This window comes from Lipophrys pholis, assembly GCF_963383615.2.
Source record: "Lipophrys pholis genome assembly, chromosome: 21".
Lineage (NCBI taxonomy): Eukaryota > Metazoa > Chordata > Actinopteri > Blenniiformes > Blenniidae > Lipophrys > Lipophrys pholis.
The window spans coordinates 14,427,176-14,447,141 of NC_137649.1; the positions used below are offsets into that span (position 1 = coordinate 14,427,176).

At 41.8% G+C, this 19,966-nt stretch overlaps 1 protein-coding gene across 1 annotated transcript in view; it reads right to left on the reverse strand.

Moving 5' to 3' along the window:
- Positions 1 to 19,966, reverse strand: part of eva1aa (eva-1 homolog A, regulator of programmed cell death a) — a gene marked incomplete at its 5' end in the record, with an annotated part of 70,028 nt that overhangs the window by 27,055 nt on the left and 23,007 nt on the right. The window contains 2 exons of the mRNA XM_080490628.1: positions 10,474 to 10,617; positions 19,022 to 19,174. Coding sequence (XP_080346754.1) covers positions 10,474 to 10,617; positions 19,022 to 19,174 — 297 coding nt within the window. The remainder of the gene's footprint in view (positions 1 to 10,473; positions 10,618 to 19,021; positions 19,175 to 19,966) is intronic.

A 19,966-nucleotide genomic window follows, 5' to 3' on the forward strand; every position in this document is an offset into this window, starting at 1 on the left:
TCTCACTGCATCATCCTGTGGTTAATTACAGTGGAGTCAATCTCCTGCCAGCAGACCGCGGACAAAACACTGACCACTGATGGAAGTACACAAGCATGATGAAGAAAGTCTCACCGCCACTGTTAAAGGTATTCATACTGATTGCGATATCGTCAGCTATCCAATAAGTCACATTCATATATGGGTGTATTTTTGTGTATACTGCAATTTCTGTGTGTTAAGTCATCCTGTACAGTAGTTGACAGTTTTGTTCTCGTCTGTCCACAAAGAGACTGATGATACATCTCTGTCATCCTCTAATCCAGTCAGTCACCCTGTTGAGTCTTCCTTCACCTCCGGAACACTTGTTTCCTAATTTTTTCCTCAATCTTATAGAAACACACCAGCCTACAGATTTCTACCGCCGTTTAGAAATCCCCTCTTCATCAATTCCAAGAGCAGCGCTGACCTTCTAGAGGATGATGCTAAGTGAAGCATTTCAAATGCACAACAATGCTCAGGAAAGTTTCAAATTGACTTCTAAACATGTGACAAAAAGCATTATTGTCCCACTCCGTTAAACAACATTATTCTCCGACGACTTGTGCAGAGAAAGCCAGCAGAGTCCGGCTACAGCGGGGAGATCTAAAAGAGTGTTCAGGCAGAAGGCGAGGTGACACTTACACACACATTGCTGAATGGAAAATCCTCCGAGGTCCAAGCAGTAACTTTCTCTCTTGAGCGTGCGCTTGTGTGTGGCTGTCTGTCTTGTCAAACACACACACACACACACACACACACACACACCCACACACACACCCCCCGCCCTCCCTGTTCCTCCTCCCTCGATCCGTCCCGCCAGGAGAGGTGGAACGAGCTTTGCCGTACAAACAAGCAATCACGTGAATAGTCCGCCGTGGCGCTGACCAGAATGAAAGGAGCACGGCCCAAAAAAGGAAAAGAAAGGAGGGAGCATGGAAGAAAAAAAAAAAAGGATAGTCCCTTTAAGAAGGTACACTTCTTTATGGTGACTCCCCCTTCTTCAAGTCAAATGGAGTATGAGGAGAGTTTCCTCTTCTTTTCTTCTTCTCATCCGGAGAGAAGAAGGCTTTTCTAATGCTCCTTTTCTTTTTGCCTTTGCCTCCCTTCCTCCTCTCGGTGAGAGAGAAAGTTAAACCCGGCTTTAGACAGCTGGAATGTGACAGCAGGAGAGAGCGAGAGAGAGAGAGGGAATAAGGGATTGAGGGAGGAAGAGGGAGAGAAGCGGAACATGTGTAGTGTCCACCTACACAGCCCACTGCTGTGTGAGTGAGCAATCAAAGAGAGGTACAAAGGGGAGGGAAAGAGAAGAGGAGGAGGGGGAATATGAGGGTATGCATGAGTATGTGAGAGGGGAAGAGAGAAAGAGAAGGGGGGGGGGGCAAAAAGCAATAAAAAAAAAAAAAGAAAGTCAGAGTGCAGCTTCAGGAAATGACCTGAGAGTTTCATTCAGCTAAAAGTGGAGATGTGGGAACGTGATGCTTACAAGCTGGAACATGATGCATCGGGCTGCAAGGAAATGAACACAAACGGTGGGGTTGGGCAATATTATTGTGTTTTTCATTCGATTTAAGTTTCTTAAAAGTGATGACATCACTCTCCCGACTGAAGGTTGCATCAATTCATCCACCTGTTAAACTCTAAACACAGAGGTCAAATACTACTTAGAATGGGGAAGCACTTTAATTAGTTATTCTACGATGCTTCTCCATAACTGCCACGACAAAACCAGATTTATTTCTTTAAAACTTTAAAGGATACTTCAAAATAGTTCTACTACCAGTCCAATTAACTAATTGAAATGACTCATCGACTAACACAGATACGTATACCTCATTTCGCCTATAAAAAGTATATTTTCAAACCTGCAATTTATTGAAGCAATTCTAACATGTTCCAAAAAATAAAAACCCAAACTACTATCATTTATGATATTTTTATGACCTGGCGAACCTAGAAATAAAGTTTATAAGCATACAGTTCAGTTAATTCATGGTTTCACTTATGCATTTAGACCCACAAATGTATTTTCCTGTGTGAATTATATCTCCTGCCAAAGATGTCCTGGGAAAGTGTCTCATTGAATCCCCCCCCCCCCAACACACACACACACACACACACACACACACACACACACACACACACAACTCTGTGGTTTTTGCTTGGCCTATGTTCCCAAACGTGCAATAGCTTCTTTGTTGGGCTGGAAACTGCAAAATAGGCAAAGCTCCGAACGAGAACTTGCTGCCAACTTTGTCGGCTTCACAAACTCATAAACTGTGTACACTACTGTTTTGTGTCGCTCTGTGCTCACGGCAACAGCTACTCTCTGCGTTTTCTGTGCGATCTATCCCGCTTGTTTTCATTCGAGTGTGGAGAATCAGACAGCGTGTTTGGGGGGGGGGGGGGGGGGGGGGGGGGGGGGGCAGACTAATGCTTTCCAGTCTGTGGCTGGTTTCAGTTTTCTTCCTGCGGTGGACCCGGACCGAGGGAGAGAAAGATTACGAGAGAGGAAGGTGTGTGCGTGCGTGCGTGCGTGTGCGCGCGTGCGTGCGTGTCTGAGTGTATTCTGTATTAGCTGTATGTTTGTTTTTACATCCATGCAACCATGTGACCGTATGAATGTTACCTTGACTGTATGCTCCTATTATACTGCATTTGTAAAGAAGACAGCCACTCCGAAGCTAAATGCAGAACATTCCTCCACTCTGGGGAGATCTTCCCATGTTGGGCGCTGGAACACTGACACAAGTGGCTTCGACCAGCAGCAGCCGGCCCACAGGGCCTTAAATGTTCACGAGAGAGGCCATTTATCACCAACTCCAACAGACACCATTGATAATGTGATCTACAGCACATAAAACTGCCACAATGAAGTTACATATGAGACAAAATAGTCCGTATTAAGTCAGTGGGACACATGGGGGAGGACAGAAACAGATTTTTCACAAAGTTATAGGGGCGTCTGCACAGTAGGAGATGAATGGAGGTGGGCAAAACAGGTCTGACCAGTGAGTGTTTCTTCTGAAGGCTCTAACAAACTGTCTGATTCAAGTCGTCTCTTAGGCTCATAACTGTGGTAAGTTGATTGAGAACAAGTTCTCATTTGCAAAGACGACCTGCTCATGTAGCACACAAATAGAAATAACATATACTATAAATATGTACACACATATGAATATATGATAATATATAGGCAGAAATACACATACAAGTTCATTCTAATATAAATATGACTCCCCACTCTCTATACCACACGTGTCGAACTCCAGGCCTCGAGGGCCGCAGCCCTGCACGTTTTGCATGTCTCCCAGCTTCAACACAGCTGATTGCAATGAGCAGCTCGTTATCTGGCTTTGTGCTGAATGTGGTGATGAACCATCAGGACATTCAGGGGAGGGAGACATTGAAAACGTGCAGGGCTGTGGCCCACGAGGATCTGAGTTTGACACCCCTGCTCTATACCCACTGGTTAACACACTTTAAGAAATATGTTTGGCAAAAGCCTTTTAAAAATGATTAATGTTTTGGGGTTTTTCTGGCTCAAACTCTAATCTCTTGGTACATAAATTCTGATGGCTACGATTCAAATAAATAATTGAAGTCAGTCTTTTGCAATAAGTATATTGTGAATATTGCATTATCAATAGATTTGCGATGTTCCAGACAAGCTCACTTGCAGAACTGCTAAAACACAGGTTGAGAGATTTATGACAATGACATGAAATCATCTCATGCTCTTTGTGGACCAAAAATCTAATTCTTTGTAGGACATGAGATTATAGCATTTAAGCAATGATAAAATATATTGCCATGGCCGCCCATCTTTGGTATTAGATGGTCCAAACTGCACAATGTACTCCCACCTTGAAGTCAATTTACTGCAGAGGACACACAGAAAACACCAGAAGTCATATTATTAGTTTTCAAAAACTTCACTTGTAGATATAGTACCATACCATGAAGGGATCAATCTTACTGCATGTACCTCTGACCCTGAACACGTAGAACTTCCCACAGAAACACATCACACATATTTCTCGTTTATCAGACAGAGACAACGCAGACGCTGAATGGAGGATGCAGGAGTTGACAGAGTAGACAATTAGAGGTGAGTAAGCTGCTGTCCCCACTTCCCGTCGGCCTTATCAAGTCACCTGTCTTATCTGTCTGCATCTTGTTGCTTCTACACAGCTGTGTTTACTAAGCAGTCTGAAGGTGGCGGAAATAAAGTGTCTGGCTGGCGAACTTTCCATCTTCTTTTGTGCTCCTTTTTATTTTCTTTCCCCGGGGAGTTTTTCAGCATTTCACAGTGATAGAAATCAGTACGACAAGGAGGGGAAAATGAACTGACTTGATGCTGTGGTATCAACTGGCACAACGGGTTTTCTTATTCAGGACACCAAGTGAAGATGGCAAAGAAGACGATCCAAAAATCCAAGACCATTCATAAGCACCACATCAGAGACAATAAATCACCTGTTTATTCTCCATTTACTTCACTTGTCTTTTAATTAAGGTCGGCCGTTTCTTCGCCCATCGTTTCCTTCTTTTATCTTGCAGTGAAGACACTGGACTCTCTGAAGTAACAAATGGGTTTCTGCTTTGAAGACATGTTTATCATGCAGCATGCAACTCCTGAAATAGCCAGTGGCACTTTAGTTGATTGATCAAAGGCACCTTAAATATAGTGTCTGCCTGCCTTCTCTCCTTCCTTCCTTCCTTCCTTACTTAGTCTGTCCATCACAAGACACAATGACACAGAAATTTAAGATGAGACAAATTAAAAATAAGAGTCACCTATTATTCCGGCAAGTGGGCCTTTGGATGAAGAGAATCTGGAGAAAAACATGCATAAACTAAAACCACTCAACATGGAAAGGCCACATTTACCTGCAGGTTCAAACCACAACCCTTCTTACTGTGAGGCAGCAGCTCCAACCACTGCACCACTATTCTGCCCTAATCTTCTCTCGAGTCAAAATTCAACCTTCTTTACGTAAGGTTGGGACCATAATCAAATAAAGGGTTGTGTGAGGAGACTGTTAATGTCGCTATGTACACATGAAAAAGGTTTGCAGGTAATAAGTGTGACAGAAGTACAATAAATAGTCCAAAGACCGTTACATCAACCGGGACTTATACTACATATAAGACTTTATGATTGTATGTGTTTCTGTGTGTCACATGCCAGACGGTCTACAGTGTAAGACATGATAAAGCACAGATATCAACCGACTGCGTATGCTGGTAAAGTCTGAAATAAAAATAAAATAATAAAAAAAGAGTTGAGCAAAGACATATTATCCAACAACATGAATGCCGTTTTTGGGCGCCATCTCCAAACACCAGCGTTAAGGCACATGCAGGTCAGCCCAGGTCGTGTGCGCTGTGATTTCTCGCCGCAGCGTTCCTGAGCGGCCAGCTAAGGCTATTATCACAAAATGACTGCACAGATTTGTGTTACGAGGCCACGGAGCACTCAGAGGGGCCACACCAGTCTTTCTGTTGGCCCCTAAAATAAACTCAGACACAAAACAGATTACTCTTCAAAAGCACTTTTCGTAGGTTCTATACTCAGTTGGTCTCAATAAAACGCCGATGCGGAGTGGTTATTATAACTTTAACCCTGATGCAGTGAGACCCAGAGTCATCTCGTCTTAACCCGGGATGCCTGATCCTTCAAATTCAGAAGTATCATACAGTATTTCTGTATTAAATAGTATTGAGGAATGTATTATTTTCTTTGAGGTTCTATTTATAGAAATATTGTATACATATAATATACACACAGTGGCATTGCCCTTTGCATGTCAACCACCTCAAGGCGGATCAGAGCAAATGTTTTTTGTGAAATTAAACTTGAGGTTTGAAATACATATGTTGTAGCTTGAGAGCTGTTTCATTGTCTAATTTCAAAGAAAAATCTATAACAGTTTAAAAATCCAAATGATCTGTAGAAGAGCTCAGAGATTAAGAAGCCAAACTCCCCTACTGGTAGAAAACGACTGTATCAGCTGTGTGCGGCAAAAGAAAAAGTGCTAGTTTTAATGAACACAGTCTACTTGGGCGGTTTTGGGGGGATATATTCACCATACATCTATGCCATGAGCTACAACGGGGACTGATGGGGCCCAGTAGCAGCTTCTGTCTTCTTAGCTGGACTGCAGCTCCGCACATCTGGGCCAAAACAAACATCGTCCCTGCAGCCTCCACTGCTGACATGACGTGAATGTGTACGGGGCTGCAGGAGGAGCGGGTGGCCTCAAGTGGCCACATGTGTACCTCAAATATCTTTGCCTGTGTGCATCTGCTTAACCAATTGGGATGATTCAAGCTCTCAAGTTTCTGAATTACATCTTTATTTTCCTCTCTTTTTCCCCCCCTGTTACGTCTAAATCAGGCTCTGCTGCCGAGCTATGCGTGGGGAGATGCAACCTCCACTACTCGTGTCCATTAAAAATAAACTGAAGTACAGCCCAGTAACCCCACCTCCATCAGTATCCAATAGACTTTAGACTAAATTATTTCTATGACAGAATCTTTTTTTTTTTTTTAAATAAAACCACATTGGGAAATTTTTAGAGCATTTCTGAGAAATACTTAGGCAACTAAGTGCGACAGTCTTGTACTATGGTGTTACCTTTGATGTGTATATTTAGAGTAAATAATTAATAATGTCAATTATGTGTTTTCCCATGTATGGGTCAGTTTCCAAAACGAGCAATACATCAATTCCCAATTTTCTTTTATAGGTATTTTATAAATTAAAATACAAATTAAGAGCATGCTTTGTCATGCAGTGTTTGACTCAAATGCTGTTGAAACACAGATTTTTATTGTGATTTATTAAAACTGTGTAGAGCATCTCATATGTTATAATACATACATTTCAATTTATATTTATATTTTGGGGTTTGTTGTGTTCAAAATTGGTATTTCATAAATGTAGTGATGTTATGTTCTCCAATTTCATTTAGGATCAGAATTTGGGGCCAAATATAATGTAAAAAATTTTTATCTGGCTACACTTAAATGGAAAAAAAGGAAAAGTTGATGTACGTAAGAGCGGCTCGAGTTAAAAATGTGTGCTGAATGAACCAAAAATGTCAAGATATAGCCTTAAAAAAAAAAAGGGATAAAGTTTTTTAAAAATGTACCAGGAAAAGTTGAAAAAAATCTGAATTTGAATGTCCACATTTAGTAAATTGTATGAATCCGTTAATCAAAATTTATACACTGACAAAGTCCAGAGGGTCACTGAACCACACACCACCTTCCATTTAATATACATTCAGCCAGTAACTGAAAGATTAATTCACCACTGGTTCAAAGACTAAAGTACTTGTACCATATACTGTGTGTAGCATAAATACACATATAGGATAATAATAGACTCATTATACTTTCATTAGTGCTTTGCAGGGATCTTATTTCCACTCTGAGGTTTCAGCCTCGGGGTTGGAAATGCCTGAGTAGTCTGCTTCATGGAGCTCTCTCAGCTCCGACCCGAGCTCTCATGTTAACCAGCTAAATGCCACAATTAATCAATTTCCTATTCATCAATTACAGTTGTTCATTAGGCTTTCCACAACCTTTTTATGCCCCTGAAGTCTGTGCTTCAACGTTCAAAAAAGGCTATGCGGCTTGTCCAAGGGTGATCCATTATACCACAGTGGACACACTTTAAAGGGAGGCCCCCTCGTCTTAATATAAAGTTTGAAGCTTTAATACCTCTCAGAGGGGGAAAGAACTGTACTCTGGATAGGAAGGCTACAGGAAAGAGGCAGCGAAAGGAGAGAAAGATACTTCTGGATAAAATCCGACCCGCATGGATGTCCATAAATCAAATTGCGTTCAATTTAGTGTGAAGTTATTGCTGCTTTCTATTGTTTAAAGACACGTGTAGAGAAAAGCGGGATGACTTCAGGCTGGATTACTTCACTGAGTAATAAAAGAAGGAATGTTGGCAGATAGAGAGAATTATGTTAAACTCTGGGACAAAGCTTGGAGGTCTGCTTGAGTTCAATTCATACATACAGTACATGCCTTCCTAAAACTAAAACAGTAACATATAGTGCAAAACACACCTTCATGCCAAGGGGAAAACTCTGACCATGGTTTCTTTATGCCTAACTAGCTCAATGTCAGTTTTCAAAATCAACAACACAAGTGAAAACTCATTTTAGGGATACATCACTTGCCATTTAAACATTTTACAAAGACACAGGGTTAACCTTTGACAAGGAAGAAACTTCAAAGGGGTCATACTGGACACCTACTTTTGGAGGAAATTGCCCCAAGCAGAGTCATTTATCAAATTCTAGCATGCACAAAAACAGAGTGAATTTTTTCCAGACCAAAATCAAGTTTACACTTGATCCGATTAATATATTCAAATGCCACATTCTGACTACCTCTCCTTTGGAACTCCCCAAGTAGTTTTCTGACAAATCATGGGGGCGTCCTCCTCAGGGGTTGGATTCAAATGAAGCCTGACAGTGGCTGCAGTGCAGTGTGCGTGTGCGTGTGCGTGTGTGTGTGATCTGCAGGGAGACTGATGGCAGGTTCCAGGTAATTTGCTGCTGTGTTGTTCCTGAGGAGCCTTGAGCCTGTGCGAGGACGAAGCTGGAGGCTGATGACGCGTCTGCACTGCGAATTAAACACACATCCATGCCAGCATGTGCATGTGTGACCCTGTGTCTACGCAGGCTCACACACCAACGAAAGCATATGAAGGTAAATATATGCACTCATGAAAGTGTCTTTCCACAAATGCTCTTTATACCAGTCTTATAATAGAGCATAAATAGGTCATTATGGGACAATAAAGTGGGTAACGCGTCCTGTTCTTGGGGCAGGGTGATCCAAATAACCCATTTACTGGCATATAAACTCTCTCTCTCTCTTTCTCTCTTTCTCTCACACACACGCACGCACGCACGCACGCACGCACACACACACACTTTTGTATCAAATTTTTTTCAATAGTTCCTCCTAATCTTCCACTTCAGTGCCAATGACAGTAAAACCTTGTCCAGACTATGCATCCACATAACTACTCCCATATATGTACAGAGACATCTTCCACCCCCAAAGCCAACAAAAATGAATTCTATACCACAAACATTCAATCACCAACAAAAGAAGATACCCCCAAAAATGATCACTCTGCGAAAGCCTACAGCACGAACTGACTTCATACCTCCTGCATTTATCCTTATTTACTCACATTCGACCCTGTCAACTCCCACCGCAGCAGCCCCAAACAACCCACTACCCCCATCACAGCATGGCCGCCTCTACGTTTCACCACCTTCCTCTCTCTCCCCGCTGTCTCTCAGACCTAAAACAACACACACTGACCAACCCAGTTCAGCTCCAGAGCTGTTGGGAGACAACGTGGTCTTATCACTGACAGATAAGGACGGTCAGACGATGATTCAGGCCAAACGACTCCAAAATAACCACAGACACAGTCCAGGTGTTTTTCTCTGCTTTGACGTTGGTTGATTGGATAATGAATGTAAGAATTCTTAAACAACAATCTGACATTTGTGTCACGTTTTAAGAAACAATTGATTCACGGTGTATGATCTTCATACAATAAAATAAACACCCCATAACCACAGGATGCCAATCATTCTGGAACAAAAAAATAATAACAACAGTAAAATGATAAACAATATGGAAATAATGCCAATGGTTGATTTTAAAGTGAGAGAGCAAAATATGAATAAAAAAAATCAAATAAAAACTACTCATAAAAAGAGCATATAGATATGCTAAATCTAAGAGCAAACCCGGTCGGTGTGAGGTCACTGGTCAGTGATATGGATGGCTTGAGACCCTCCAGGCCAATGTGGTGATTGATCAGATCCTGATGCTGCAGGCGTGTGTGTGTGTATATATGTGTATGTGTGTGTGTGTGTGTGTGTGTGTGTGTGTGTGTGTGTGTGTGTGTGTGTGTGTGTGTGTGTGTGTGTGTGTGTGTGTGTGTGTGTGTGTGTGTGTGTGTGTGTGTGTCTACATTTAAGCATGTCTTCAAGTTGAATTATTGCCTCGACAGGTCAGGTCATCATCTCTTTTTCACTAAAAAATGCTCCGAACAAGAAAACATTGCCTCATATATAAAATCTTAAAAGAGATTGGTGACACTGAAACTCCTGAAAAGTGTTTTGAGACAAGAGGAAAAGTTCACATTCTTCAAAATCAGACGAGACTATATAGTTAGTGACACAAACTCCTGTGCTGTCAGATAAAAAAAATACAATTGAACAAAAAGAAAACATGTTTGTTTTTTTTCTTGCACACTGTAGCATTATAATCTAAAAGTTCCTGGTGTGTGAGAAGCATCTTTGATTTTCACTGGTTGGATGACGCTGAACAGCAAGCAAACATCGCCCCCTAGTGGCAGTAACATGAAACCTGCACTAAAGGTGTGTTGGGACTCACCACAAGTGTAGATGACACTGAGGTACTTCCTGGTCCCGGGGTAACATGGATCTCCAAAGTCCCTGGTGGAGGCTCGGACCAGACAGCTTTTCTTTCCCTGGCAGCGGGTGGTGAGAACCTGCAGAGCCACAGACGACTGGCACTCTAATAAATAAAAGATGGATAAAACATTTATTAAACTTGTACAGTAAAGTCAGGGTGCTGTTATTTTGAAACTGTATTTATCTTGAATTTGGAACACATAATTTATTTGAATTTCAAATATATACTGATACATACAACACTTGATCTATACTGATTCATAATAAACTTTTTAAAAGTTTTAATAAGAACTTGTAAAGTCACACACATATACACACCTAGAGAGGATATAGAGACATTAATCAACCTAAAATGCCAATAGAAAGGTCCACAAACCCAGACTCAAACCGTGAATATCTTGCTGTGAGGTGAGAGTGACAACCGCAGCCTATATATCCAGGCTCTTTATCAGTAATCTATTTAACAGGTACTGCTGGGAATAATGAACTATACACTATTACTTTAGCTGCACTGCATGCTTATATTGATATCTTGCTGCAGAGTGTTTGATGGCCAAGCAAAATTACACGCACGCACGCACGCACGCACGCAAAACTCCAACAAACACACATACGCCGTCTCCTCTCAGTTCCCATGTGGGAGCCACTTTCCATATAAAGCCCATAAAGAGAAACCTTCCCAAGGTTTACATTATCTAAAGGGATACCTGATCCAGTGTGTGCGTGTGCGCGTGTGTGTCTGAGGACCAGACAGACTGATGGATGGGCCTCTCATTCATCATCACTAAGCACCCGTCAGCTCCTCCACAACCTGCAGCTCTCATCATTCAAGCAGTGAGTCCACATCTTTTTTTCTATTATCCCAGGATTATCCGATTATCCTTTTCCTGACTAATGACAATTATACAGCGAGAGCAATTTAAAATGACCGTGTATATCTACATTTTCCAGGTGAACATCGATGAGTTCAGCGAGAAGCACATGGGAAGTAAGAAGACCCTCCTGTTGTGTCTTGTGAGAATGTGGATGGTCCCGAGTTCCACATGGATGCCTCTCAGGACCCAAAGATCAATCTAACCTCTAAAAACAACACGGGGAAATGAGCCTTTGAAAGTGGACACTTGCTTCTCGCCCTTGTCTGCCCCAGTGGCCCCAGTGAGAGAAATCAGGGTTACAAAAAAAAAAAAAAGGTTAAAAGAACAGGCTGGTTAAGGCTTGGCTCACATGTCAACAGGCCACAAGAAATTATTGCTCGGGTCAAAGGTCAAATGTCCCCGTCAGGAAGTGTATGAGGGCAATCTAGTGGTCGTACACAGCGTCAACACTGGGAATCAGTGTGATGAGCCGGAACTGCATAATCGGGATAATCAAGTGATGGAATCTCTTACTCCAGGTTGATATTTGTCCGACCAAAAAAATATATATAAAAAAATCCACATGTGATTATAGGTTGCTTTACGCAACGTGAACCTAAACTTATGTGTCCATTTAGACACGGTTAAAATTTTTACCCTGACGACCCCCAGCTGGAGCCGACATACAGGGATTTCTATCCAGGAAGTAAAGAGGAGGGCGCCTGTGGGAACCGGTGAGTGTAACTGGATAAGAAACAACACAGCTCAGAGGTTAAACCTTTTAAAATTCCAACAATTCAAGTCATCTACAACTGTAATTTCGCCACCACCTAACATATATATATATATATATATATATATATATATTTGAGCATTTTCCAATATCATTATTAAATTACCAAAACAATCTTTTGGTATTACGTAGCAGGTGGTTGTGAGTATCAAGATACTTTAATATTAACTGAATATTCTGGTGGTATGAAGAGAAGTAATTTGTTTATAAGCATATATATGATCAGACAAATGCAAGAAATATTAGACAATATGTCAAATTGTTAAAGTGAATTGTTCAAAATGATATGTTGAGCTACATCCCAACTCTATATATTCACAGTAATTTTACTCTCCATGTATTTAATGTGTTGCTGCTTAATGTTACTTCACTTGCTGACAAAGTGACATTATTCGCTAAGAGTGTTTAATACATTTACTTGCCCTGGATGTACAAATAACAAAACAGCAAACCACACCATGGACTACAAATCCATCTCCATGACCACTTTATCTCACTGTTTCGGTGTTTTGGACAGCTCACTAATCCAACACAGACACAAGCAAGAAGGTGGGAGGGAACCAGACTACCTGGAGAAACCTCATGTACGCACAGAGCGAACATGAAAATACTACAAAGAGTGGCCCTCAAGCCTGGAGTCAAACCAGGGATATTCCCGCTGTGAGGCAAGATTGCTAAATACTACTCTTTGCAACAACTCATAACCAAAACATATGCAGCTTATTATCTTGATCATTAAAAGCGACCACAAATTGTCCTTTATAATAAGCTGCAATTGGAGAGTTTAACCCACGAAAAGAACAACTCTAAACCAACAGTGTAGTAGTGGGCAATTTCTGGACAACATCTATTTGAAGTTGTGTATATTTAGTTTGAAGTTAAAAGTTTAAACTCATGCGATGGTTGAGGTTCCTCAGATGGAAGAGCTGCTCACTGAGGCGCTCTTAAAAAAAATTAACTGATCATCTTCTAGTATTGTCAATAACATTAGAGACAGAATTTGAGCTGTAACACAATCTTCTTTAAATAATCAAAATTAGATTCACATAACATAAAATAAATTGTAAAACCTTAACATTTCATGTTGTTAAAGGTTGTCTAAACTTAATTCATTGTGTGTTTTCACACCAAAACCAACTTTCATTATCATAAAACTCAATATTGAATGAAATAAAACAAGGATTTATACAATGCATTACTAATGCCCGATTCTTCATTTCATTGCGTCCGCTGTCCTCATGGCATTAATGTTGCGCATTTGTGTGTGCAGCTGTCTTTGTGCTGAGACTGCAGGACAACGGCCTCCTGCTATGCCTCATGTGCTTTAACTTTCTCTCCCTCTCTTTCTCCTTTTCTTCCCAGAGGGCTTGTTTGAGCCATCGTGACATGTTGAAAACTTCCACCCTGACGGGCGGGTGTACTGACAGACAGGCTCCCATTAGCAGCAGCTTTGATTCCCTGGCTGGGTGATTAGCTCAACATAGGGCTCACACAAAAAAAAAAAAAAAGTGGGTGGCGCAACGGGCTTCAGAAACTGTTCGAGACTTAGCTCGGTGAAGGGGGATGAAGACACACACACACGTATTCTTTGTAGCTCAAGCACAAACGCCACACGCACATGGGATTTCAACGCTCGTCCCCCGTTTTGTGACCCCCTCTGGCTCTCATTAGCGGTTTTAACACAGATAGACAAGCATGCAACAGTACTCTCTCACACACACATACACCGAAGGAATGAATAACCCCAGTTACCTCTAACCTTTACCCTCAACCATTTTCCAAGCCTGTGTAACCACCCCTCCGTCTTCCACACACCCAACAAGGACAGGCCTATAGTTCAGAAAAGAAGGTCCACAGTCTGGAGAAGCCATGACCGAGGAAAGGAGGAGTTTCCTGCACAAACACACACACTGATTCAAAAGTTACTGACATTGCTTGATGAAGTTCAAACTGTGTCTTTCCCTGTCTTGTCTGCTTTTTAAGTGTGTGTTGATATGGTGCCCTGTACCAGCAGCATCTCAACTTTCTGTTCAAATTCTTATCAGTCATCTTCCATTTACTTTAAACTTTCCACTTGCTTGTGACAGGTATCAACACTGAACACCTTTCCCAACACGAATCCAAACACTTTTACCAAAATATATCCCAAACAATTCCAATCATTAAGTTTTGCTTGTCAGGGGGCCCTTATTTTGAGAACAATCCTCTTTCGGGTGAGTATGTGTGTTTGAATTATGCTGGTTGGATTGAATAACTGTCAAATATATCGGTCAGCACTTGTGTGTTTTATTCTCCAATGACAAAACTCACATGGATCAACAAACGCACGCATAGTAACCTCTCCCAGAAAGTCATCCCAGCAACGCCTCATAACAATCCTTCAGGTCTTCCACCTACGCACACCTTTCCTGGAATTCAAAGACAAAGGGTGGAAAAACTGGCCACGAGTATCCGTCTCCTCTTTCACTCTGACTCACCTACTATAAGTATCATTTAATAGGGACATTGAAGTAATTGTCGAGGGATTAAAAATCTTTGTATTATAAAGACGTGACTTCCAGGTACTGAAAAAGGAGGAGAAAGATGTGCACATGCCTTGTTTTTGAGAGATTTTGAAACCACTCTCCACCCACGCACCTTTACACTTCGGCAGAAACGTCAACGCATTGCTTGTGAATGTATTACCTGTGTAATCACAAAGTCCCCGAACATCCAGTTAAACATATGTACTCAAAAAACAGATTTGTCATCAGCCGCTTGTAAGTTGAGATCACGTTATTACAGAATCAGTGAATCGGAGGCATTTAGCATGAAAACAATCAATCCTACACCTATTTAATCGGTGAATCCCTGCAGGAACCAATGTCTTCCCAAGTGCAATGAGAGATTATTGGGAGTCTGAAAGTTATTAATGTTTGAAACATAAATCCACCATTGAGAATTCAGTAACTGAAACCCCTTAATTACTGCTGTAACCGGACTGAACCAGTTTAAAGTTTTGATCTCGTAATGTCTGTCAAGTCCAGAAGAGCACAGGAATCCTGTATGTCCTCTGGAAGTATCAACGTCAGTAATAAATGTAGATAGAGTTACAGTGACGCTGCTCACAACCTAAAACTGGTGCAGGCTTTCCAGAGCAAAGTGTTAAATTAGAACTGCAGCTGTGCATTTTCTGCAACTATAAAAGTGACTGTGACCATCCGAGAAGCCAATCGGCCTGCGTCTAAAGTTAAAGAGCTTGTTTGAAGCGTGCACTCAAAAGTGAAAGCAAAGAAGAAAGGGAGGGAAGAATGTCGTCTGAGATTTTGCATGCCAAGCATGGGGGGCTATTTGGATGTCAAGAGGTGTGTGTGATGGTAATGGGGCAGATGAGAGAGGAGGGCTGAGGCAGGCCTCTCTTTTACTTTGAGGATTCTCCATCACCACCAAGACCCATCCAACCTCACCACTCCCACCCCGCTGAAGAAGAACAGACAAGATCAAAGGGGTCTTACTTTTGTGTGCACTTGTGTGTGTGTGTACACACTGGTTTCTCTACGTGGTGTTTTGTTTTAGCTACTTCAGGTTCAGAAAGGAACCGGCCAGCCGCTCTCAACAGTGTCGAATTCACAAAATAAATCCACTTAACGTAGATTGGTTGGGCATAAAAAGGCCCACACAGAAACAATACACTCATTTCAAGATCATTTGGGAGCCTTCGGTACAGAGTTTGCATGTTCTCCTCATGTGTGCGTAGTTTAAGTTTAGGTTAAATGGTATACGAAGCTGACTGTGGGCGTGAATGTTAACGTCTGTTCTTCTGTTTGTCCTGTCCAGGCTGTACTCGTACATCTTGATAAAGCTGAGTCAAAAGTGGATTAATAGACATAATACAAGGACTTTGTTTAAAACAAAAAAAATGTCTGTTTTGAAAGACGTGCAAGACGACTCTAAGGAGGGAAAATGCGTACAAGCAAATCACTGTAATATCTCTCAACATGCATAAAATCATCTGTAGTGCACCTGGGCAGGTGCAGCCAGCTGTGTGAGCTCAATGGTAAATCTTATACCTCAGGCAGCGATGAGCCTGCCAGAGAGGTGTGGTTTAAGAGATTACTTTAACCTAGCAGTTTGTCTCAAACACACATTTAGGGACGGATGAAATCCAAACACGCAACTTGCGCAGATAGCGCCTCCCAAGCACAGGATTAATCGGACATGCGGAGCCACACAGACGCACGTGCACATAACTACACCACTTCAGGTGGGCAAAGGGAAGGCAGTTAAAAATAATTAACAGTGTGTGTCTGAGCTGTCAATCAAGACACCCTCACTTCCTGCTCCGGGTGACATGGGAGCCACATCAAAGATAAAGCTGACAGGGGAAATCCCACTCCAGCACTGCTAGACTGTTTGGAGCAGCCTGAGGAGGTGGTGGGTGGGAGGCCGCAGTGTGTAAACACACGAGTGGATGTGATCAAGAGACAGAAAAGCAAACGCCACAGAAGAAGAGAAACAGCAAGGTTTATGTCTAAGTGTACAGTTGATGGTAACACACAAGTTTAATATGTCAGTTGACAGTAAACACCAGTTTTTACCTCTTCTGATCTGCCAGTTGCACATTTGTAGAGTCAATTTTCCCTTTATGCTAAAAGCTACTGTACTTAATCCGGAGTCTGAAACCAGATATCGGACCAGCCCCGTCTCACCTGTTGCACATTCCTGATCCACCTGTATGAGGGGGGAAATGCTTCAAAGGAAGCCCTCAATGCTCATATAGAGTACAATAACACACAGGGAGATGCATACAAACTCACACAATGCCATTCTTTTATATCTGTCTCTGATTACCCAATGACTGACGCCTGTATCAGCCCATCAACCTCATCCTGACACTTCTGTAATAAAGAAGAGAGGACACACAAAGGCTCAGACACACACACAAATGTTTGCTTAGACTAGCCTGGACTACTTATTTACTAGAATAAACCTGAGTGTCCGTTTCCACGTATAGATTCACGACTAAAACTAAATAAATGAGCTGCCTGGCAAAGAGCCCAAGGCCACCGCCACAGCAGCTATGGTTATACTAATTCTTGTCATGGATCCAAGATTAAAGTCATTAACATTCCCCTAAACAAGGGCAAGGGTACGTCGGGATATCGCACGCACACATACACATGCACATGCACATAAACACATACACACACACTTGCGTCAAAGGAACTCAATATGTCCCTTTTCTACGGGTCCAACTCCCCTTTGGATGCCAGAGACATCTGATCCACATTCCAGCCTATTCCCCTGGCAATGCATGCATGTTTGTTTGAGTCTACCTTACTCTGGAGTGCTGCTTTTCTATATCGCGGCATGCAAAAAAAAAAAAAAGAAATTCTTAACAATAATTATAATTTCAAAAGTGAATTATCATTCAGGGGACGCTAAGTAGGCATTATGAATGCAGCAGCTTTTATAGCCCAAAATGCGGTTCAGAGGTGTTCGAGTCCCAACATGTAAAGCTCATCAATAAAAATTGAGTAATAAGGCTCGGCATGTTTTGCACCTTGGCAAGGGCAGCAAGATGTGCAGGACAAGGAGGCTTATTTTAACGTCATGCAAAAACAAGCAGACCTGATTTACATTCCCAGCTTGTGTCTTCATGTATGAAATGTAACTCCTCCCCTGACCTCCAACTGACCTCAAAACTATTGATTAGAAAGAAGCGATAATATTTTTCCACTGGACCATTCACTGTCAGTGACAGCACCCTGTGAATATGAATACTGGAAAAACAAACACATAGTGGACCGTTATTCATGGAACATTCTTCATACTTCACTTGTATTACTGTATTTATTTGAAGTGTTGGGAAATGCTTACGAAAAGCAACAGGCATCAGTCGTTTCTCTGACCTGGCAACCGGCAAATTTAAAGTTAGTGTCAATGTGTTTTATCATATTGGGGACCAAAGTCAGCTGACCCGTGTACTTCACAGGGTTTCTAAACAAAGTGAATGTGGTAAATGTTGACCTGCTTCAACAATGTTCAGCAAAAAAAAAGGGGCCAAGACACTGAGACGATGGAGCTTCTGCTGATCTGTGAGGTAGGAGGATGTTTGAAGACAAGTTCAGGACTTCACTTTGGTTTACCCCGCTATGCTCTGTTCGCTAAGTGCTCATGTTAACAGTGTGATGACGTCACAACGTGGGCGCCAGAGGAAGGGGCAATGAATGCAGCCTTGAACCTGCATTTGTTGTTAATGTGATCTCTGTCAAATGCTTCAAATCAGTGACATTGTGAAAACGTTACAATAAATAGCATTAAGGATAGTTCAGAACATTGGGTATATGGAGCACACTGTTCCTAATGCCACATTAACTGAAATGTATAGATCTGGTTCAATGTAAAGCTGTAGTAATCATGCTGAAAGCAAGAAACAATTAATTTCTGTGTAACATACAAATAATGTTTTGTGACAAAAAAAAATAAAAAATGCAGGTCACCATTCCATCACGGGACAAACACACAGAGACCAACAACAATAGACACTCACATTCATATTGTCAATTTATAGTCACCGATTAACATGACATGCATGTTTTAAACCAGAGCACCTGGAGAAACCCCAGGACACACGCGGACAAACCTGAAAATCATTCAACTGGATTTGAACCAATTAAGAGTATTCAAATGGGCTTTTTAGAATTGTGAACATCATCATCATCATCATCATCATCATCATCATCATCATCCAATCATAAGCAGCTGCCTGAACAAGAGCTGACAGTAACACTAAAACTGTTGTGTCAAAAATAACTGTAGGAGATTATTCACCATCTTTATACGTGCAAACTAAAAGTGAAAGTAAGAAGTCGTCTCACCGACTGACGGAGCCCTCCTGTGGTGGAGGGGACACTCCAGGGTGCCTTGCAGAGTCCGGCCAAACATGGCTGAGTAAACAGCAATTTGCATACCACGTTTACAGCTCAGCCTCATCCTCTCCTCCTCACAGACCACCTTGCTCTTATACTCATCTGTAGGTTAGGAGAGAGAGAGAGAGAGAGAGAGAGAGAGAGAGAGAGAGAGAGAGAGAGAGAGAGAGAGAGAGAGAGAGAGAGAGAGAGAGAGAGAGAGAAGCATTAGTTGGCAAAACATCAAAACATCAAATCAACATTATCAATGATATTCAAGTGAAGCAGCTGCTCCATGGATAGATAGGATAGATAGATAGATAGATAGATAGATAGATAGATAGATAGATAGATAGATAGATAGATAGATAGATAGATAGATAGATAGATAGATAGATAGATAGATAGATAGATAGATAGATAGATAGATAGATAGATAGATAGATAGATAGATAGATAGATAGATAGATAGATAGATAGATAGATAGAAATTAAGCTTTACAACAGTTAATGATATGCAAAGAAAACTTTGCAGAGTCATTAGGTTCATTCCGGACGATGACTGAGGGAGAGTGGCTCAGTGGACATGTAGAGCCATGCAGAGGCATTCCTCACACACATCCTGCCAAGGTGACCTATGACAGGAAGGAGCAGCTTCACTGGCCTGCAAATAAAAACACAACAGCAGCCGTTTCTCCATGAGGGGAGTGGAACAGGAATGCAAGAAAGAGCAGAGAAAATGGGCAGGTTGGGCTGGGTATCCCTCCTGATGACGGAGTCACTCCCGTCCTCTGTCACACTCTTTGCTTCACTCCACAACCACCTTTGCTTTCAGGGGCGGTGACACCTGCCCGTTGCACCTCACTAACATCCCATGTGGTCTTTCTCTCCTTCCCTGAGAAGTCATTGGTTAAG